Below are 20,841 nucleotides of genomic sequence, written 5' to 3' on the forward strand. Positions count from 1 at the left end.
CCCCTTCTGAACCTTATAGTAGGGCAAAGGTCATGTGTGAGGGCATTGGAGTCATGATGCTCAAAAAAGTGTAATTGAAGATGGAAACCCTATCCCCAGGCTAGTATTGTGCCGGTAGGCCTGAAGCTTAGCCAGTCGTTGCCAGTGTTCATCGTTCGTTCTCGGCGTCTTCAGCTTGCTTGTGCTTTGACATGAAGGCTTCGGAAGCACTTCCTGACACAGAAGAGAGCCATCAGCATCATCGTTTTCCAGAGACTCCTGGGCTAATTCAAGTAGTTTGTTTGTGACTCAGCTCTGAAGATCCACGGCTTAGTGGTTGCTCTTTGTAGGGATGGCTGGTAGTTTGATGAATGGCCAGGTGCAAGTGTGAACGTCATTGGGACAATGCTCGTTTTGTAATGTAGATGAAGAAGCTGAAGAAAAGAAGTGAGAAGAAAGAGCCGATGGGGCCAAAGCCGATGAAGACGAAGAAAAAGCTCATCATGATGGAACTGATGGAGTTGAAAAAGAAGAGGATGGATCTGATGATGGACCTGATGGATCATGGAGCTGGTGAAGGAAGAAGAAGAAAAAGATGAGGAGGAGGATGATGATGAGAAAAGAAAGAGGGGGGCGAGAAGGGAGAGAGAAAATGTGTTATGCTGGAAATGAGGAAGGCGCGCCTGCCAAAACTGCAATGAACCCTCACGGGAGGAGTCACAGGGTCACGTCACTGTATTTGCCTTGGGTTTAGGGAAGTCACAGCCATGCCATTTTAGGCAACCTTAGGTACTAGGCAGGCACCAACCTGCATCTTTCCTAATGGTAAGTAACGGACGTAAAAGGTTGCTGCTCACAAAGCCTGGTGGCAGAGATGTGAATAGCAGTGGTCTTGATGCAAGCTATGGAGAGCGGAATGAGAGCGGAAAGTGTCTACGGAGAGTGTATCCGACGGGCCGTTGTAACGAAGCTGGAAATTCCTCCCGACAATTGCCCCAACGAGTATAGCGTGCTGGAATAAGCATCACCCTCCAAAACCCCGCGTTATCACCATCCCATCCTTCGCTTCGCTGGAACAATTTCCATTTACAGGTCTACAAGGCGCAAGCAAGTCATTTATTATTTATCCGTTCCACCTGCAGATCCTTGCTCGACGGCTGATAAATACCGCCAAGAAGGGAGGAAAAAGCTTGATTTCTTTTTCCTCATCGTCTTGGTATCAGTAGAGGTCATCCATCAACAATGTCGACTACCATCACACAGACCCAGGAGCCGATTGAGCTCACGACTCTACAAGGACGTGGAAAAGATACAATGGAAGAACAACTCTCTTTACCGCCTGATGATGTGCCTCCTCCATATGCGCAGTCACAGGCGCAGAGGTGGAACTATCCAAGAGGGAACATGCCCAAGCTCGGATTTGCTTTCTTGTCATTTATCATTGCTGGCATGAACGATGCAGCCGTTGGTGTATGTATCTCTCAAACTCTTCAATTGCACTATGCTAATTATTGCAGGCTTTGATCCCATATGTATGTTAATTCGCGAATACATCAACACCATCTAACATGACAACAGCTCGAAAAATACTATGATCTAAGCTACACAATCATCTCGCTCATTTTCCTTACTCCTTTTGCTGGTTACTCAGTCGCCGCCTTCACCAATGCCCGAATCCACATGCGTTTCGGCCAACGTGGTGTCGCTATTATGGCGCCCATCTGCCATCTCATCACCTTTGTCGCGCTGGCTCTGCACCCTCCATACCCCGTTCTTGTTGTGTGCAACATCTTCAGTGGCTTTGGAAACGGTCTCACGGATGCTTGCTTCTGCGCTTGGGTGGGCGCCATGGATAAAGCAAATACTGTGCAGGGCTTTTTGCACGCTTCGTATTCCCTCGGAGCGCTATTCTCACCGCTTATTGCCACTTCCATGGTTGTATCCTACGACCTGCCTTGGTATACGTTTTATTATCTCATGGTGAGTTCATCGTCAAGAACATCGAGCAATCATCTAACAGTCTGCAGATTGGAATTGCTGTTGTCGAGTGGGTTGGTCTTACTGTTTCTTTCTGGCAAAAGACTGGCGCTGCCTATCAGCTTGAACATGTGAACGAAACAGAAAATAGTGGTGCTGGAACAAGAGAGGCCCTCAAGTCCAAAGTCACATGGCTCTGCTCGTTCTTCTTCTTTGCTTACATGGGAGTCGAAGGTAAGTAGATGACCATCTCATCCTGGCCTTAAGAACAATACTAATGATTTGTAGTCGGCCTTGGTGGATGGATTGTCACATTTATGCTGCGCGTACGAAAGGCTTCGGCATATGCATCTGGTGCATCCGGTACAGGATTCTGGGCAGGCATGGCTCTCGGACGAGCATGTCTAGGTTTTGTGACGGAGCGTTTTGGCGAAAGACTCTGCCTGTCTATCTACCTCGTCATTTGCATCGGCCTACAACTTCTCTTTTGGCTGGTTCCTCAGTTCATAGTGTCGGCCGTTGCTGTCGCCTTCCTGGGCTTCTTTTTAGGGCCCATGTTTCCTGGGGCGGTCATGGTGACTGCTAAGCTTCTGCCAGCCAAGATCCATGTATCTGCTATTGGATTCGCCATGGCTATTGGTGGCACTGGAGGAACCATCTTTCCGTTTGCGATTGGAGCCATTGCGAATAGCAAGGGTGTCGGTGTTTTGCAGCCTATTATTCTTGCCTTGATCACTGTTGTTGCTGGTGTTTGGTTGAGTTTCCCTAGGGTCCAAAAGAAGGATTGAAGTGGAAGTTGAAGGCAGACGAGCAATCATTTGTGTTCGCTTTTATCATAACATGCAGTTTGGATAGCACGCCAGGAATCGATTGACTACATTGAAGCAGCTACACGACAGCACAGTCTGTCAGGTAGTCCAACAGAAGCAAAAATAGTGACAAGCCAGATTTAGCATGCAAATTTTAAGACCCTGAGACTGAACAGCGTCTGCAATGATTGCACGGCCTCTCTCCATCGCTCCTCATTTACCCCAGACTCTTCAATCACGATGACCTTCGACCCGGCGAGAAGCCCGATATTAGCGTCGGGGAAGTCTTCCGACCAATGGTACTTCTGCCGATACTCGCTTCTATGGGTCGATAGCAGCCAGAAATGCCCTGTAAATAAATCGTTACGGTCAAAATTAGGCTATTCAGACACGGCATTCTCTCAACAATATCCATCGGCCGAAGGTCCGAGTCTATATAACGACTCTTAACGGCTGATTTATCTCATATCCTACATCTCTGAATCCATCTAACATCTTGTCAACATCATCCAAGTCTCAATCTCTTCACCATACCTCTATCAAGCTCAATCTCATTAACAGTCAAAATGGCTAAACCAATTGTCCTCCAGCTCGGCGACGACATAAAATGGAACCATGATCTTCACAGCACCTTCAAATCCCACTTCGACATTAAGCGGTCGCACAGCATGCCTCGCGCTGAATTCATCCAAGCTCTAAAGAACAAGACCTTTGGCGATTTTTTCGCCATCTACAGACCGTTCTGGAACACGGGCGGCGAAATGGGCAATTGGGACGAGGAATTGATCTCTCTACTGCCTGCATCTTGCAAGATCTATGCCAGTGCTGGAGCTGGCTTTGACTGGGTTGATACTGCGACGCTTGCCAAGAGAGGTATGTTTACCCCCCAAGATATCTTTAAATAAATATTAACTAGTACAGGCATCACATATTGTAACGCCGCAGCTGCTTGCACAGAATCTGTCGCAGACGCCGCAATCTGGCTCATCATCTCCGTCTTCCGGCAACTAAGCTGGTCCAGCATCGCTGCCCGCTCCGGCTCAAGCGAGCAATTCCTAGACGCTCAACGCAACCTCGCCCCTGTATCTCGCAACCCTCGCGGCTTCAGTCTTGGCATTATTGGCTTCGGTCGAATTGGTCAACGCATTGCAGAAAAAGCTTACAAGGCACTTGATATGAAGATTCTCTACAATGACGTGGTCCAAATGCCCAAAGCAATCGAAGAACCCGTTGGAGCCGTCTATCACAAATCTGCAGATACCCTCCTCGCGGAAGCAGACTGCGTCCTTGTCGCGACGCCCTTTGCAGGCGAGGCGCTACTCAACAAGCAGGGTCTGGCAAAGATGAAGAAGGGCGCCAAGTTGGTCAACATCGCGCGTGGAAAACTCATCAACGAGGCAGACCTTGTAGAAGCTCTTCAGAGTGGACATCTCTCAGGTGCGGGACTTGATGTTTTTGAGCACGAGCCTGTCATCAGCCCTGAGCTGATCAAGATGAAGAACGTGGAGCTATTGTCGCATAATGCGGGTGCATCCCTGGATTCACATGTTGGATTTGAGAAGTTGGGTATGGAGAATATTCTCTCTTTTCATCAGACGGGCAAGGCTATTTCGCCCGTTAACGCTCATTTAATCAAGCAGAGCAAGTTGTAGTATAATGGAAGTTTAGTTTAGGTTTATCAGCAAAAGCAGTTTTAGTTTCATCAAGATGGCAATGTTAGCTCCGCGTTTGTTCAACTCTGATACTTGATAACTGATGCTTATCCTATTAAGTGATGGCAGGATCGCAAGCACAGGCCAATCCGTGTCGTGGATCGTCAACGCATAAATACGTGCGTTTAGCGGCTGACAGTCTGAAACACAGCACCATTCAGGTCTGATCCTACAACCAACAAGAAGGATTTTTATTCATCCTTTGATCAAATTGACAGTCCCGTTGAACTATGTATCTCGAAACAATCCAAGTCTGTAATCCCTTGTCACTTCTCGGCTTGAGTGCTGTTTATTGGGTAGCTAAGCGCTACGAGTCCTATATCACACATATGTTAATGCTACACTATCAACGACGAGTCATTGAAACAATTCGTCATCTCGGAGAAAATAAACCGGGGGTTTGGTCTATTAACTGGCCGACTCAAGGACGAGATGAAAGGAGCATGGACTCTTGATCCTCCCAAACAAAAGTGTTTGACCTTTCATAGGACCCTTGTTTCAAACTCATCCTAGCTCCTCCACCAACCAGCGAATCAATTCACATAACGCGCAATCTGAGCCTCTTCCCTCGAATATATGTCAAACGTTTACGATACTCCCCTGTTTATTTCATGCATCTTCACCATGACTCCTCCATTGCAGATTGCTGCATCCTTGACGGACATCAGATTGTCCCTGGAAATCTTTTGTTTCGTGAAACACTTGTTGATTGTGAATTTTAGTTATATATCACTATAATCCACCACCATGCTGTTGCACTCCGTAAAGCTCAGTTTTGTTTCTCTTCATTCATTCTTTTAACCAATTTTTAAAGTCATTCTTTGATAGAATGCGTTCATTCCTTTTCTTGGCTGGCCTGATCGGCACAGCTCTAGCCGCTCCTTTTCAATCCACGTCACTCCTTCGTCGTCACGATACAACGCCCGAGGGTTTTCTTAGAGTAAATCCTGGAAAGATCCAAGTATCAGACGACAATTTACTTAACGGCACATACGCAAACAACAAAACTCGCGTTCTCACACACCGCGCCGAACCTGCTTCGTTGCCACTGAAGCTGGTGAATAACTTCAGTGGTGGCAACGTGAGAGCCTACATCTCAGGGCTGGACTCTGATGGCACTGTTGTTTTCATAGGCGCTGATGGAAGCCTGGTATATCCTAAATCAGGCGGGTCGAAAGAACCTGTCGAGATCAAGGACAACATTGCCATTCCCCTTCCACCACAAGGTCAGACAATGGACTTTACAATTCCTATATCTATGAGCTCTGGCCGTGTTTACTTCGCCAATGATGATCTTCACTTCTTTGTGGTAGACATTGGAAGTGGCGACGGTCTCGTCCAGCCTTCTGTCACGAACCTTCAAGATCCCAGTGCAGGTGTGGACTGGGGTTTCGTCGAGCTTACATATACAAATGGTATTCTCTACGCCAACATCAGTTATGTCGACTTTGTTGGGATTCCCCTTGGTATGGGTCTTGCTCTCAAGGATGGAAGCGAGCAATCATGTGTCGGCCTCGAGTCTGGTGCTGTTAGCAAGATCTGTGATGATCTTGTCAAACAGAAAGACTCCGATGGAAGAGCTTGGACTTTCATGTGTATCGCCAACGCCCAGGGCAAACCAGTTCGAGTGTTGTCTCCCGGAAACCAGTATGATCTCGAACCCATCACTTTTGGGGATTACTGGGACAAATATGTCAACGACGTCTGGGCAAAGTACACCAACCAAGACCTCATCATCAACACCCAATCCGAAGCAGGCGAGGTAAAATGTCGCGTTACAGGCGAAGAATTGACCTGCGATGGGGATAATCGCGGATACGCCAAGCCCAACACCAAGGATATCTGGGGTTGCAATAGCGGCCCCTTCACAGTACAAGCAGGTGATAACGGTGTCCACGCTGCCGTTGTCCCTCGTCTCTGCGCCGCTTTTGTAAGATCCACGCTTCTTGAAGGCGGTGGCGATATACAACCTAAGTTAGGACAGGATATGTACTACAAGAGTGATCCTACAAGCCACTACAGTCGAATCGTGCATTCTTACGAGGTTGACAACAAGGGATATGCGTTTCCTTACGATGATGTGAACCCTGATGGAAATGAGAATGCGTCGGGTGTTGTTTCGGGAGAGCCACAGACTTTGACGATTTATGTTGGTGGACCATCTGCTTAGGTGTCTCTGGACGGGCAGGCTTTATTTCTTGTACAATATGATATATCTTGATGACGGAGTTTAGGTGTCGAATGAATGATATGTGCAAATTACCATTGTCAGTATTTCTTTTGTCCAGTTATAGTCCTGGATCATTACCTTTATGCATGGGAATTTGCAGTTTGTCAACAGAACTTGGTATTGATGTTCAATCTCTCGATCATGGAATTATATTTACAGTGTCGTGGCTATGTACGGCGGTGACTTGGCCAGAGTTCTAGCCATTTACTCCTTATCTAGTTCCACCTAAACATACGAGACAGAAAAGAACGGCCTTGCTCTTTGTTCTCAACCACCTCCTCGATCTTGTTCATACAATGCTGTGGTAGCCCAAGTCTACCAGTAATAACCATCAACTTCATAGATAGACCATAAGAAACTTGGAATAACCCATCCGTTCGCGCACCCCCTTGTACCATGAGTTCCATTGCACGTCCAATATCATCAAGAAGATGCTCCGGCTTTATCTCTTGTTTAGAATGCTGGTGACACATCTCCAGAAATAGTTCCCACGGTGTCCTGTTCTCGTATATATATATCCCAGCGTTTGGATCAGCGCCCAAATCCAGGAGAAGTTCCACAATCGGTAACACCGGTCCTTGTTCTAGATGAATAATTTGGAGAGGCAGAGGCGTTACCATTGTTGGCCTGAGGGCGTAATCCAATAAAGGACGGCCTCCCTTTTGCCGGATCTCGGCAGGGTTCTTTTTTAATCGGTCTGCGGTATATAACGCCAACCGAGCCTGTATTGTCGCTGCAAGAAAGGTCTTGTTACGTCCCTCTCGAAACGTGCCTTGTGGAGGATCCTTTATGTTTGTCCAGTGAACTCCAAGATGGTTGAGACCTTCACAATTCGTGCGGTCTAGCTCATCGAGGATTGTGAAGACCTGCTCCAAACTTGCCGTATCATGTTCAGCCATTCCGTCTTCTTTAAGCCTTTTAAATGTTTCCTCGACGTTTCGAGCATAATGCATCAGACCATCGGCGATGATGTATAGCTGATTGTAAACCTGTGAAGAGTTTTCGTCCCGAGTAATGACCTTGTTGAGGCCAAGCATGATCCTACAGAGCGACAAGTGAGGGTCAAACTTCTCCGTGGGGCGCTTTTGGATCATGTCGTCTATAACGCCTGTGTCAAGGAAGAAATCCCTCACAGTTCGGTGCAGGAAGTCTACCTGACTCTTGAACAGTCCAGTTTCGGTTGGGTTCACAGTGACATACAGTAAATCACCGCAACGAGCGTTGAGCCTTGTGTTTGATCGTTTGCAGATAGCCTCGCTTTCGACATCAGTCAACGGACTTGCTTGCATCGTTAAAGCATAATCAGGATCTTCCATTTCGCGATCCAAAAGTTCAAAGGCGAGTAACGGTAAAGATTGTTCCGCAGCGATGACAGTTCTGAAGATCCTCGTTGTGCTGTCCCAGTAGATAGCCTCGATAGACTGTAACATGTGCTCAAAGTATCTCTGTAGATCATCGGGAAGCTCATTTAGTCGACTCTGCAGATCTGCATAGTTATCGTCCTTCAGTAGCCCTCTCTTGAGAGAGTTAACCACAAGATAAACCCAAAGAAACACGCCTTGTGCCCGCTTCACGATAGTATCTTTTATCTCAGAGCACCGTGGATCCATCTCAGAAAGCTCCTGGAACTTTGGATGAACGCCTAGTTCCTCCTTTACATAACGCCTTATGTCTTCCCTGGTCAAGTCTTCGAGTTGCAACTTCCACTTGACATGGCTGAACTCTCGGTCGAAAGCATCCCAAGGTCGACTAGAGACGCATATCTTGATGGAATTCGACGAAGCAAGAACCCTCAACGGACTGAGAAGCTCCTCAAATGTTCCGGTATATCGATGCGCTCCAGCAGTGTACTCATCAAGGCCATCGATGAAGAAACAAAAGCGCAGGGGTAAAGACTTTTGAGATGAGAGCTGTTCGAAAGCCCGGAAAAGAGTCTTGTCATCCCAAGAGTCGTAAAGACTAGACTCGGCCGAGGACTCTTGTCGTGGACTGTCAATAGTGTCGATAAGCTCAGGACATTCTCTGAGAACTTGATACAAAATTGTTTGGAATAGCCCAGTAAGTGACTTTTGCATGGACAAGCCCGCATTCCAGAAGAAATGACTGGCCGTGATAACCCTTCGATCACCTCCCCAGGTACGCAACAGCGATTGTGTATCGTCGTGAGTAGCAATAAACTTCATCAGTGTCGACTTTCCACTTCCAGCCTTGCCCTTGACCCAGAAAAAGCCTCTACCGTCCTCAAGCCATTCCCGAAATCCAGTTTGTCCTTTCGCAAAGACCCATTTAAACGTGGCTTTGTGATGGTCCTGGATGGCACTGTGTCGTTGCTTAATCTCTCTGAATCGAAGGCTTTTGAGAAAGTCATGATACTTCCTGACGCGCTGTGCTTCGACGACGAGATTGTCTAGATGTGAAATGACCATCTTGGCAGCGTTTCTTGTGCCTTCTTCCTTCAGGTCGATACCCCGAATGAGGGACTCAATAGATTCGAGTTTTGTAGTTGTGTTTGCTTCTAACACGGCATTTTGTTGCTTCAGCTCACGTATCGCAACCAGAGCTGATGATTGCCGGGAACTATAGATAAATTTAGCAGCAGTACTGAATAAATTTGCTCTTATGTTAGAACTGACTGTGACGAAGTTGTCAAAGCAAGCAATAATTTCATTTGCACATTGATCAACTTTCCTTCCAAAGCTTGAATCTCCGTATTCCTGAGCCGCCTGAGCATCACAGTCCGTAAAGCTTCCAATGCTCTCAACTCTCCAGGTCTCCGACGTAAGAAGCCAAGAAGGGTTTCAAGTTGTGAGGCATATTCGTCACAGGCCTTGGCTGTTTGTCGCAAATTCTCATCGATGCTAGTCTGTCGAGCATCTTCAGGATTTGGTTGACTCTGATCAATCAGACCAACTAGCTTCTTCAATCGTTCGGTGTCGGTGAGAAACTCTTCGTCTTCTTGAATAAGACCTGACGTCGATTTGTATGCTCTTTGTGCGGTTTTGGTTAATTTGATACCCACCTCGGCGAACTGTAGTATGTTACCAACCAGTGCTATCGCAGCTAGTTCAGCCATCGAGAAGACACAACGTTAATAAATTGGTTCAGGTTGAAAATCAGGCTAAGGCTGTGATATACAATGCATTGCATTAATCTGCCTCGCTGACCGGAACATGTTACGGGCCGATGCAAACCCATGTCGAGGCTGACTGACTTGGGGGGCTGAAAACCCGCGTCCCCAGCTTGCAGCCCGACTCATTCTGTTGCATCCTTCGAAATATCAAAAAATAGGCAGTTGGAAAAGGACTTCATCAAATCATGTTCAGAACAAAGGGCAGCACCACGCCGCTTGTGCGCACCTCTCGGTGGTCTCAAAACGACACTCGTAAGGTTTCTCGTTGATCCAAGAAACACTACCCGACGATCAAGCTAACTCCACTGTAACACAGCTCCTGAGGAGGCAGGCTTCTACAATGAAGTACGGCAGATGTCAGGAAGGTTAGAAGAAGTCCCGCTCAGCCAGGATGAACGAATCTGGATACGAGTGCCTGTTTCAACCTTCATGTTTCTCATCTACAACCCCATGTCATTGCTTTTCCGACCTTTTCGACCGATATTTACAACCCCTCATGGTCTTGTAGGACTTCTTATTGTCTTTCTACTCGTCGTTATTCCTCTTTTTGTTACTTCGGGGTGTCTTGCTAGCATCACCAAGCCATATCCACACAACCATTCAAAATAATTATAATTCGTCTGGAAAGGCGCTTAGCATCATATACTGCCTTTATCATTCATCATTGTCTTCGATCCCAGTTCCTCCGACCTCAGTGTTGCTCACCTCATATTACTCCTACATAAGCACCAAACTCTTCACATAACACAACACTCCTCAGCAGGCTGTTTAGGTCTGTAACTCAAACTCACGCCCGTACGTTCAAAGGTCAAGATGTCCTCGTCATCTGGAGATATAACCCTGGGTGCCAATCTTTCCCTTAATTCGCCAAACTTATCCATCCACCAATACCCAACCTTGTCCCACCGCGTCACCATCCAATCTTGTTGGTACTCTTTCAGCAGGTCATATAGCTGCGTCTTCAGACCCTCTTCTTCAGTAGCAGCCCATGCGATAGCCAGCGCCAACGGTACATGGCTTGCCCCGAGTGGTCGGTACTGACTGATGTTACGTGCCATGGACACCACTTCCGAAGAACACAATGCTGCTTCACCCACGAGGGCGAGATTGTATGGATCGAAAGCTTGCATGAGACAGTTCATTATCACGAGAACTGTGAGCAAGACAGAGTATGCAGAGTTGTACGAACGTGACAGTCGAAGTTGCATGGGCGTGGGAGAGTATCCGGGCTCCCATGTCACAGCTCTGACAATCTCTGCTACTTTGCGCAGGTCTCGACACAATCTATGATACGCACACGTAATTTCCATACGATGTGTCTCAGGATTATTGATAAAGTCCGGCAGTCTTCCCAAGTTTCTTATCGAAAGGCTTGGAATACCACCGGAATCTTGTCCTTCTTGTTTTGCTTGTCTCGTTTCGGCCGTGGAAGGGGGGTTGTTCTTTTTGAAGTTGTCGAGCATGTCCCAGAACCATTTTTCCAGTTTGACTTTGGGATTTGAGATGCTTTCTATGATCTGAGAAGTTGTTAGTCGGGACTCAAGGGGAGGGATAAGGAGTTTGCATACCACTGGGACACAAAATGTGAGAACCATGTCTGTTTCGAAACCAGCTTTCCAGTTTTCTCGTGCTGCTGCTTTAAGAAGATACGCTAGACCTTGACCATGGCTTGTGCATGGATCGTCGTCTCTCCCGAGCCAACCCTGCAAGATGTTAGTGTCGATCCGAACACGTGCGCATGTAACGAACCTGGCAGATCATGATGAGATACACAGCACACATGGTCTCGGGCATCCTAGCCTTGGCAGGATTATCGAGACATAGCCTCAAAGAGTTTATAGCGCGACCATACTTCGTCAGTGCGTCAATCGTCTGGTATCCCTGCGGCATGTGAAGTGTCGAGAAGGTGGTAGCCAAAGCGTCAGCAGATGCGTCAAGGGCCTCATTCCTCCCCAGTCTCGCTGGGATATGCCGAAGAAAATCTCCATAGCAGGTGATGTCGTATCGCAAGTCTGTGATTTCCAGTCTTGATACTAACGTATGGGTGACAACAGTCGTCTTGTTACTCGGCACTTTGATAAGAGCTTGTTGGAAGAGAAACGGCGACACTGATTTTCGCGATGCAGATGAGCTCGACGTTTCCCCATCAGTGTCAACAATCTGGGGTGTCGAACTCGATGACGATTCACGGTTCAGAGTCTGGATCTTGAACTTGTAACGTTGTTTCCCCACGTTGACGCAAGGTATATCCAGTCTTTCGCATCTGGCGCATCTCGGTTGAGCCTTGTCACACTATTCCCGCGGTTAAACCCTCGATCTTGGACATTTTTGTCAAGATTTACCTTTTTCTTCTGCTTCCGGCAAGCATCGCAGCCTTTGTAAGATGGAACACCGGGCATTTTGGAGCCAGCGGTCGATGTATCCTAAAAGAGTCAAGATTGAGTCTGAGGTATGGTTTCTGGCGGTGGATCAAGCTGGTATTTAGTTTAAACTTGTCTTGTCTGTCTGTCCTTTCCTTTTCACTTGATAGCCCCCGCTTTCTATAAAGTGCTGGGGATAAAAGGCTGATTTTGGAGAAGTAGGGAAGCCTTGGAGAAGAGGAGACAAGGATCAACCTAAGCGTTGATGATGTGATTGGATAATCTCCACTGAAGGATGAGATGGAGCGCAGCGTTTTTCCCTGTTGGGTATAGTGTTGAGTTTCGAGGCAAGTCGATGAGATTGAAGGCAGTTTCTAAATGAGGTTTATCAGAATTATGTCTGTTACAGAATCTGATTTGACCGTTGAGCCCGATATCCTCTGAGCTTATGAACCGCTGGTAGCAAATCATTCTAAAGAAACATGTCGATCCAAGGCATATTGTTGTCGATTGTCCCGAGATCGGCGTTTCTGTCTCATGTGCCTGGATGCTCAGCCCTGTGGCAGCACATTGCCACCATGGCCGTGCTCTGTCTCAGCCTCTATTCCCTCTTACCATAGAAGTAATGCCTTATTAGTTAGGCATAACTTCTACAGCCTGATCGTAAACCCGACACTATTCTGTCTCTCGTGGCCACTTCTGCTTATTCTTGATACAAGCAGAAGGCCTTGGTGGACCGATATCGCCATGTCGGGACATCCAGGAAGCACTCGGCGTGACATCAGCCATAACGCATTCAACGACCACACCAGGATCCATCAAGGGGATGTCCACAACCATGTTCACTACAGCTCGCCCCGCCCGACTCCCCACGCTGGAGTTATCCGCGTCATCCCTTATCCCCGCAACGAAGATCTAGTCCCTCGCCGAAATCTCATCGACAAACTAGATGAGCTTCTTCCATCGACACCAGAATCTTACAGCGCCGCCCTTTGGGGTCTGGGAGGCTCAGGCAAGACACAGATTGCCCTAAACTATGCCTACCGACGATGCGATACCGACCAAGAATGTTGTGTCTTCTGGGTCCATGCTGAAAACGAAGCTACCTTTTCGGCCGACTACAAGACGATTGGAAAAACGCTTGGAGTGGACGATCAGCTAAATGGGCCACATCTTCTTGATGCTGTACGAACGGCAATTGAAGCAAAGCCAAAGTGGTTGATGATCATCGACAACGCAGACAACCTAGGTCTATTTGGAGTCGGCCGACAAGCAAAAGCGGAAGAGGAGATTGAGCAACAGGGCCAGAACCTGCGTGGGTATATCCCCTGTGCTCCGCAAGGATCGGTCCTATGGACGAGCAGAGATGGCCATGTTGCAGGCACCCTGGTCGGAGCACGTCGCGGTATAAAGGTACAATCTATGGCCCCGTACGAAGCGAGACATCTTCTCGGGAATATACTACACAACACTTCAACGGCGCCCGAAACATTGAGAGGGGCAGGGACAGATGCCCTCTTAGAAGAACTACAGTACCTACCATTGGCCATCTCCCAAGCCGGCGCATACATGAAACGTTCATCGATGACAGCCGAAGAGTATCTCAATTCCCTCAATCGAGGAAAGACCAGGTGGGAAGTGCTCAAAGTCAGTAATACTGACCGACATCGGCGGCTGGAAGTATCAAACAGTGTGCTTGAGACATGGAAAATCTCAACAGAGCAAATCCGAACTGAAAGTAAGATTTCATACCATATACTGCACGTTATTGCATATGTCGACAACCAAAATATACCAGAAGAGCTACTGGTAGCCGCAGCTTCTTCATTTGTGATCGATGAAGATAAAACTCAAGACGTCTCAGAGCTCGGAGCTAAGGAGGCAGTGGCACGGCTACAGGAGTTTTCCTTTCTCAACCTACGCGGAACATATGATGGCGAACGACGCTATGAGATGCATAAGCTGGTCCAAGAGGCTATACGATATGATCTGAGGATTCGAAGCTTATCGGAGAATGCATCATGCAACGGACTAGAAGAGTTGGAAGCATTCTACAGCGCTAAGGCATTGCATGTAGTGAATGGCCTCTTCCCTACAGAAAGGATACGGGTTTCGAGGGTGCAGTGCGATAAATATGCCGCGCATGCTATAAGAGTAGGGGAGTGGGCAGAGTTGAGCAACACAAAAGTTCTCACAGCCCATCTGCTCCAGCGTGTAGCTTCATTTTTCAAATATAGAGGAATATGGCGAGAGGCCAAGTCATTGTTTGAACGGGTATTGGGTCTCAGGCGAGAGGTGTTTGGAGAAAACCACTTGGCCACAATCTCGGCTCGACAAGACATTGCGATGATGTACAGCCTTGAAAGCCAATATGCTAAGGCCCTACCTATTCATCTAGAAGTACTGGAATTCCGACGGCAAGTGCTCGGAGAGAAACACCCAGTTACTTTATCTTCTATGCAAAGACTTGGCTCAGCGTATATGAACTTGGGACAATATGACGAGGCAGAAGTACTAATTGAAAAGGCACTGAAGCTACAACGCGGTGTGTTCGGAGAGAAACACCTTGAAGCAATTCGATCTATGAGACACCTTGGATACACATACCTGAGGCAGGGTCGTCTAAGTGAAGCGCAAAGGATTGCGACAGAAGCACTAGAAATTGCACGAGAGGTGCTGGGGGGTTCAGATCTGCATACTATCAACGTAATGAAATTGCTTGGGCTGGTATACAACAACCAGGGTCATTACAAGGAAGGTGAAGTCATCTTGGCTGAAGCACTAAGTACTGGAAAAGAAGTATTCGGAGTGATGCATCCAGAAATTATTGGGGTCATGGGGGATCTTGCATGGGTATACGGTTGTCAGGGCCGATATAATGACGCTGAATCACTTTATCAAATCGTTTTGGATTTACGTCAACAAGTCCATGGAGACAACCATCCCACAACAATAGCGACTATGAAGAATCTGGCAATAATCCGGGAGAAATCACAACGCCACTGTCGTCGTACAGAATCCGTCGAGGTTTTGGCATTGGCCGAAGCGGAAGGTGGGAAACAAGGGTATAGGTCGCCATAGGAGGTCATCCGCAGGAGGGTGGGTAAGCTTCGTATATCGAGGTCTTATCGAAGATAGGGTTAATAGTTTAGTTGTCATTCGGTAGTTGTTTGTAACTTTATCTAATAAAATAACTTAGTTCTTTTCATGAGTATTCCTTGAGGTCAACATACGTGACCGGGATGGGCAGACTTTGACCCGATATGAGTTCTATGTTACCGTCACCATAAAATGATTTAGAAAAGGTCAAACGATGCTTGCACTTAAAAACTATCCTACATCGGAGGAACACAACACCATCAACGGCGAAGACAAACGCCTATGGGCAGCACTTTGGCCACTGCGAGAATGACAGATGATGCTAAAGTACCAAGCCTTATTAAGCTTTGCTTTTGAAGATCCCACGCCACAATGTACGTACAGCCTCAGTCGCGGCATTCTGCCATTTTCGGAATATAGCTGAGTAAACACTAAATTAACGCCTTGATATCATACCCTTGATTCGAGTATAAATGACATTTGAACCCGGCTTGGCCTTGAAATCATCCCTTTGAATAAGAACATCTTACAAAATAACCAATCCTTCATCATCGAAATTCCTTCCTTATTTGAACACCATCATGAGAGAACTTTTGAACAAAGTGTTGTACGGGTCATCTAGCCCCCAAGGCGTCACTTCCAATGATGGCTCTCAATCACTCATTGTCAGACCACACCCAAACGATGATAATCTCCTTTTTATCACGCCCGCTAGCTCCCCCAAAGATGCACCTCCACTTTACACGATATCTAAGCGCCTGAGCAATCCCAACTTTATCTTACACCGTGGATTTCCAGCCCCCGAAAACACCGTCGCAGTAGCATCGATGCACATAAGCACATCAACCGTCGACCTATCAGTGTACAATCAGCCCATGGTTATCAAGAACAGCTCCATGACGGGGAGTTGGTCGTTTGATACGCACATGGGCAAATTCAAGTGGAAGGTCAATCAGTACACAGGGACGGGCTTTGAGTTGTATGATCGACAAGGGAATAAAATTGCAAAGTACAGAAATGCAGGGCTGATGAACTTTGGAGAGAAGCAGCTTAGTATATATGTACCTGGGGATGAGTTCTTTACTGCCATGGTGCTGTTGTCTGCTGTGGCTTCGAAGGAGTTGGCCAAGATTATTGAAGAGGTTGTTGGGGAGGTTGCTGGTGCAGTGGTGGGCGCTTAGATGTATTGTATGTACCATAGTTGTTATTTTGAGGCGTTGGTAAATTATGTCTTTTCAATGTCGAGTCTCATTAATGTTTTGCTGGACCGCATCCGACCCTCCTTCACCTCGTCACCACCGTAATCGTACACTTTAAGGCCTTCTGCCTACAATTCACCATCGATTGATTCCACATCTGGATCCTTTGGAACATCCTTCAAGCTCCGGATGAACCGAGCTGGCACACCTCCAACCAACGTCTCTGGCTCAACATCTTTGTGGACGACGGCGCCCGCAGCCACTGTGGAACCTCTCCCAATCGTCACTCCTGCGAGAATGGTCGCTCGAGCGCCTATCCAGCAATCTGATTCGATGCGTATCGGCAAGGAATATGAAGTGCCCTGAGCCTCTCTGCGTCCTTTGACGTCTGTGGCGTGTGTTGGGGTGCAGATACAAACTTCTGGTCCGATGAGCACGTTGTCCCCGATGCTGACGAGAGCATTGTCGTGGATGGAGACTCTGTGTATTGATTAGCACTGATCCAGTACGGGGTCTGAAGACATACCCTCGGTTCATGTAAACTCCATTGCCAATAAATGTATTGCAGCCCCATATGACAAAGAATGGTGGTTCAATGTTGACACCTTTGCCCATTTTGCCTATCATTTGTTTGGCCAGTGCCATCCGTTTCATCTTGAGAGATGAAAGGGTAGCATCATCGGGGATGTCCTCATTGTTGAAAGCCCGTAGTTTTCTCTTGACCCCAAGCTTATAATCATTGAGTGCTGGAGAGCTGCCGATATCCAGACTAGAGGTATGTTGTTAGACAAGTGTGTTCAGTTCAGCTGGGGCAGGTAACTGACTTCATGCCGCTAATCATCTTGCCAAAATCATCGCACCACGGAACGGGTATCTCGCTCTCTCGTATCTCGACGATACGTTGTGGATCTTTAATCGTCGCAGCCATCTTAGAAGGATCCGAATCCAGACTCATGCAGGAGTCGCCAAGCATCGGTCGGGATAGTGCTCGAATGAGTTTTTCCATAGAGGAGAAAGAAATGAGATTGGTTGGGGAGAGGATTGTGTGGTTTGAGGGGTCCCCGTTTGTTTAACTAGTTTAGCGGTGTAGAAAATGAAATTAAACCAAATTAGATGCTTATGTCACTCGCTAGATACTGATCGGCAAAGGATATTTCCTCTGATATCGACCATGAAATACGCCCTGTGGGTCTGGCTGTCTCTTTTGTGGTGCTGTCAAATAATGCTCCAAAGATGAAGCCAATGATATATGAATTAAGTAGTCTAGTCAGGGAAAGGCCGTTATCAACAGCAAGGCTTGGCATCACAATCACAGGCTGACACTCTCTGCTATCCTGAGCCAAGCTTTTAGTCGAGCCCTGGGAACTAAAGCAAGCGACCCTAAGTAACGCCATCATACATGTGCCTCTCGTAATCTCGCGTCGTCGTATTCAAGTCCAAAACGCAAAACTTACCGAGGAGGTTGTCTTATAAACGATGAATAGCGAGATGGCCCCCATTTAACTCACATCAGATAGCTGGGTATTACCTATCATGTGCCAGAGCCAAGAAGAACGCAATGTACCGTCATATAACCGAAGCAGAAGATAATTGTGATTGATCAACTTGGTTCCTAATGCTAGTAACTCGTCGCCAAGTTCCATTGACCAAGTCATATCTAACAACATAACGGCTACAGAGTAGATGATTTTCGCTCTTATTCTCGCTGAAGAAATCATTGAAACCACGCAAATTTATTTTCTAAGTTCGTGGGTCAAAGCCGACACACTGGACAAGTCGACTCGAGCTATGATCACCAGCCTGGCAAGGTCTTGTGCGCGACGGGTGAGCATTGGGACGCACGAGGGAGGGCCTTGACAGCTACACCTCGTTTTCGGTGCATTTGGAACAAGCTTGCTTATTTCACCTGAGGCGCCCGCATGCAATGAATGGTGTTGTCATTATGCCGATCAATTTGAGACAAAGGAGACGAGTACGGAAATAGAAACAATACGACATGGCAGAGAGCAAAATAGCAAGTGTGTATTGTTCTTATAGTGTAAAACATCATCTATCTACTATCGCTACTCTAGTTCACTGCAGTTTATAATTACCCGCGGATGTTGGTGATAGTAATTGCTGTCAAGTTAAAGCACCGACTGCAAACCTGACACTCACTACGACGCAATTTCATGATGCCCCATTTGTTATAATCCAGCTTTTTTCAAGTTTCTGCGTCATCGAAGCCATCCCAACCATTCTTGACATAGTAACTGTTCTATAGCCATACTTCAGGAAGTGGTTGACCGTTGCCATTGGACGACTCCAATTGGGGTGGATTCGCTTCGATGGCATCGCTCAGTGGTGTGCATGATAGCAGTGAGACATAGTGACCACTCAATCTCTGATGGCCATCGGCCAGGTTTATGTAGCGTAGACATTGGATCAGTTACATATCATAGGTTGATGATCTGCAACCATAGCCAGGCAAATCTCAAACCTTTTGGGGCATTAGTCTCACTAGAAACTTCACAAAACAAAATTAGTTATTACACTACCAAGTCAATGCCACCATAGAAGCAAACTCAAAAGCAGTATACAACATCTCAAGCTTAGTCCCACCACCCAGCTTGGCAATTGACTTTAGCAGGTGGAAGTTACTTTAAGCCCTTGACGTATGAGCTGCCCATCTTTCGCGGTGTAGCTTGTTCGAAAGCGGCTGAGCGGGCCGTCGCGTTGAGGGTAGATCGTAAACCAACTATCTATACTAGTTGGATAATCGCACGCATGTCCCAGTTCGTTGGCTGGGAGCCTCCAGTCTCTGAGACACGGCACGCTAGTAAGAAACAAACCCCACACGACGCATGCAAGCTTAGCCTTGTCTTATCTCGATGCATCTGATCTTGTCATTATGAGCATCATACATTACAAGTTGAGTTAGAACGGATGCTTGAGTATAGCTGGAATGCACAAACAGCTTTGAAACTAAACCATCTAGAGATTTCATTGCATTTTGTAGAGATAACGTGTCTTCTTACCTTGGCAAAGTGAGAGACATGGGGCGCTGATGTCTTTCTAACACTGGGCAATGGCTGTGGCTATGACATAATGTGTTCGGTGATGTGTTGTACACTCCGCACTGGATTCTTTAATCCTGAAGCCTGTTTGGCTGCCAGTATGGATGACAAGCTGATGTTAACTCTACCTGGGGTATATGTCTCTCCTGGGCAGTAAATCAGTGGCGAGATAGGCCTTCAGGAAAGCATGTGAGATTAGGTAAGAAATCTGTCTCTTTGGCTTATATAAAGGCAAGGTTCTATTCTTCCATCTCGTACTTGTTCACTCAGCTACACTTGTCTACAACTTCATCTTCTTTATTCTATCTTCCTCTACTCCAATACTACTTCAAAATGTCTTATGTTTTCGATGGTGTCAAGAGAAAGACGAGTAATGGCGAGTACTACTATCTCGACGATGACATGCCAACTGTTCGGGTGCCCATCTCCAGCAACTGTCATGGAGATAGGCCTATGAAACCTGAAGAGCTCAACAATGTGTTCGGTGTCCGCGAAGAAACCATGCCCAGTCTTCCAGGCTATTTTACAGTCCCCGATCTCTATCATAAATGGGGTGGTAAATATGGCAGAGACAAAGGTTCCTCCGACTGGTACTATATTGAGGGAGACATGGTTGTCTACAGACCCATTGAATGGGTTCCGTCTGTTGTGAGAATCAAGACGATCCCTAAAAACGAATTACAGACGACAATCACAAAGGAAGAGGTGGTGGACACCACGATCAAGCTGTATGCAAGAGCAGATTTGTCAATCGAACTCTCAGCTGGTGGTAGTGGGTTGGGAATGGCGGCCAAAGCCACGGCAACGGCAGAGATTGGTGCCGAGTTCGAGACAAAGTCGTCCAAAACAGATATAAGGAAGCAGGAAGGCAAGCTTGGCGGAACAGCCATGAACGAACTCGCAGTGGGAATGCTGCTCAAGGTCGAAGAGGTCTATCGCCGCAGCATCTATGTCTGGGTTGACGATCGCAAGAAAGGTGACTCGATGGGTTGGGGTGGCGGCCCTGGGTGGTACGAAATCAACGTCAAAGACAAACATCTCAGGAGTGTGCAAAAGCTCCAATTCTACAATATTCGCACGCCTGGAGGCGGGTCCACCCAGCATCTCTACATACAGACCCTTCCTGTTTTTGACGAGAACAAGAAACTGAAGGACTTGCACATTGCTCTTAGCAATGCGACCTGGGAAGACTGGTATGCCTATGTTGTTGGAAAAAAGGGACCGAGTCAAGGAACAAAGCTTCTAGCCTACCGCGGGTTTCACCCAACGATTACGATCATGCCAGCTTAA

The 20,841-nt window shown here is 47.1% G+C and overlaps 10 protein-coding genes across 10 annotated transcripts, besides 1 other annotated feature; 7 read left to right on the forward strand and 3 right to left on the reverse strand.

The window, feature by feature from the left end:
* Positions 1-545: 545 nt before the first annotated feature.
* Positions 546-626: a repeat region.
* Positions 627-1,221: 595 nt separating this feature from the next.
* FPSE_02003 (uncharacterized protein) lies at positions 1,222-2,744 on the forward strand (the record flags this gene model as incomplete). Its single annotated transcript, XM_009255122.1, has 5 exons — positions 1,222-1,449; positions 1,497-1,511; positions 1,558-1,959; positions 2,007-2,190; positions 2,245-2,744. The coding sequence occupies 5 exons, from the start codon at positions 1,222-1,224 to the stop codon at positions 2,742-2,744; spliced, it is 1,329 nt and encodes a 442-aa protein (XP_009253397.1).
* Positions 2,745-3,331: 587 nt separating this feature from the next.
* On the forward strand, positions 3,332-4,417 carry FPSE_02002 (uncharacterized protein; the record flags this gene model as incomplete). Its single annotated transcript, XM_009255121.1, has 2 exons — positions 3,332-3,638; positions 3,687-4,417. The coding sequence occupies 2 exons, from the start codon at positions 3,332-3,334 to the stop codon at positions 4,415-4,417; spliced, it is 1,038 nt and encodes a 345-aa protein (XP_009253396.1).
* Positions 4,418-5,306: 889 nt separating this feature from the next.
* Positions 5,307-6,647, forward strand: FPSE_02001 (uncharacterized protein; the record flags this gene model as incomplete). Its single annotated transcript, XM_009255120.1, has 1 exon — positions 5,307-6,647. One exon carries the CDS (start codon positions 5,307-5,309, stop codon positions 6,645-6,647), a length of 1,341 nt encoding a protein of 446 aa, XP_009253395.1.
* A 275-nt stretch (positions 6,648-6,922) lies between these two features.
* FPSE_02000 (uncharacterized protein) lies at positions 6,923-9,780 on the reverse strand (the record flags this gene model as incomplete). The annotated part of the gene is made up of 2 exons (XM_009255119.1): positions 6,923-9,284; positions 9,341-9,780. The coding sequence occupies 2 exons, from the start codon at positions 9,778-9,780 to the stop codon at positions 6,923-6,925; spliced, it is 2,802 nt and encodes a 933-aa protein (XP_009253394.1).
* Positions 9,781-10,022: 242 nt separating this feature from the next.
* FPSE_01999 (uncharacterized protein) lies at positions 10,023-10,446 on the forward strand (the record flags this gene model as incomplete). The annotated part of the gene is made up of 2 exons (XM_009255118.1): positions 10,023-10,089; positions 10,154-10,446. The coding sequence occupies 2 exons, from the start codon at positions 10,023-10,025 to the stop codon at positions 10,444-10,446; spliced, it is 360 nt and encodes a 119-aa protein (XP_009253393.1).
* A 128-nt stretch (positions 10,447-10,574) lies between these two features.
* FPSE_01998 (uncharacterized protein) lies at positions 10,575-12,236 on the reverse strand (the record flags this gene model as incomplete). The annotated part of the gene is made up of 4 exons (XM_009255117.1): positions 10,575-11,354; positions 11,406-11,540; positions 11,587-12,129; positions 12,180-12,236. 4 exons carry the CDS (start codon positions 12,234-12,236, stop codon positions 10,575-10,577), a joined length of 1,515 nt encoding a protein of 504 aa, XP_009253392.1.
* A 708-nt stretch (positions 12,237-12,944) lies between these two features.
* On the forward strand, positions 12,945-15,278 carry FPSE_01997 (uncharacterized protein; the record flags this gene model as incomplete). The annotated part of the gene is made up of 1 exon (XM_009255116.1): positions 12,945-15,278. One exon carries the CDS (start codon positions 12,945-12,947, stop codon positions 15,276-15,278), a length of 2,334 nt encoding a protein of 777 aa, XP_009253391.1.
* Positions 15,279-15,877: 599 nt separating this feature from the next.
* FPSE_01996 (uncharacterized protein) lies at positions 15,878-16,477 on the forward strand (the record flags this gene model as incomplete). Its single annotated transcript, XM_009255115.1, has 1 exon — positions 15,878-16,477. One exon carries the CDS (start codon positions 15,878-15,880, stop codon positions 16,475-16,477), a length of 600 nt encoding a protein of 199 aa, XP_009253390.1.
* A 146-nt stretch (positions 16,478-16,623) lies between these two features.
* On the reverse strand, positions 16,624-17,423 carry FPSE_01995 (uncharacterized protein; the record flags this gene model as incomplete). Its single annotated transcript, XM_009255114.1, has 3 exons — positions 16,624-16,975; positions 17,022-17,264; positions 17,320-17,423. 3 exons carry the CDS (start codon positions 17,421-17,423, stop codon positions 16,624-16,626), a joined length of 699 nt encoding a protein of 232 aa, XP_009253389.1.
* A 2,461-nt stretch (positions 17,424-19,884) lies between these two features.
* FPSE_01994 (uncharacterized protein) lies at positions 19,885-20,841 on the forward strand (the record flags this gene model as incomplete). The annotated part of the gene is made up of 1 exon (XM_009255113.1): positions 19,885-20,841. One exon carries the CDS (start codon positions 19,885-19,887, stop codon positions 20,839-20,841), a length of 957 nt encoding a protein of 318 aa, XP_009253388.1.

The sequence above is a fragment of the Fusarium pseudograminearum genome, chromosome 1 (genome assembly GCF_000303195.2).
Source record: "Fusarium pseudograminearum CS3096 chromosome 1, whole genome shotgun sequence".
Taxonomy (NCBI): domain Eukaryota; kingdom Fungi; phylum Ascomycota; class Sordariomycetes; order Hypocreales; family Nectriaceae; genus Fusarium; species Fusarium pseudograminearum.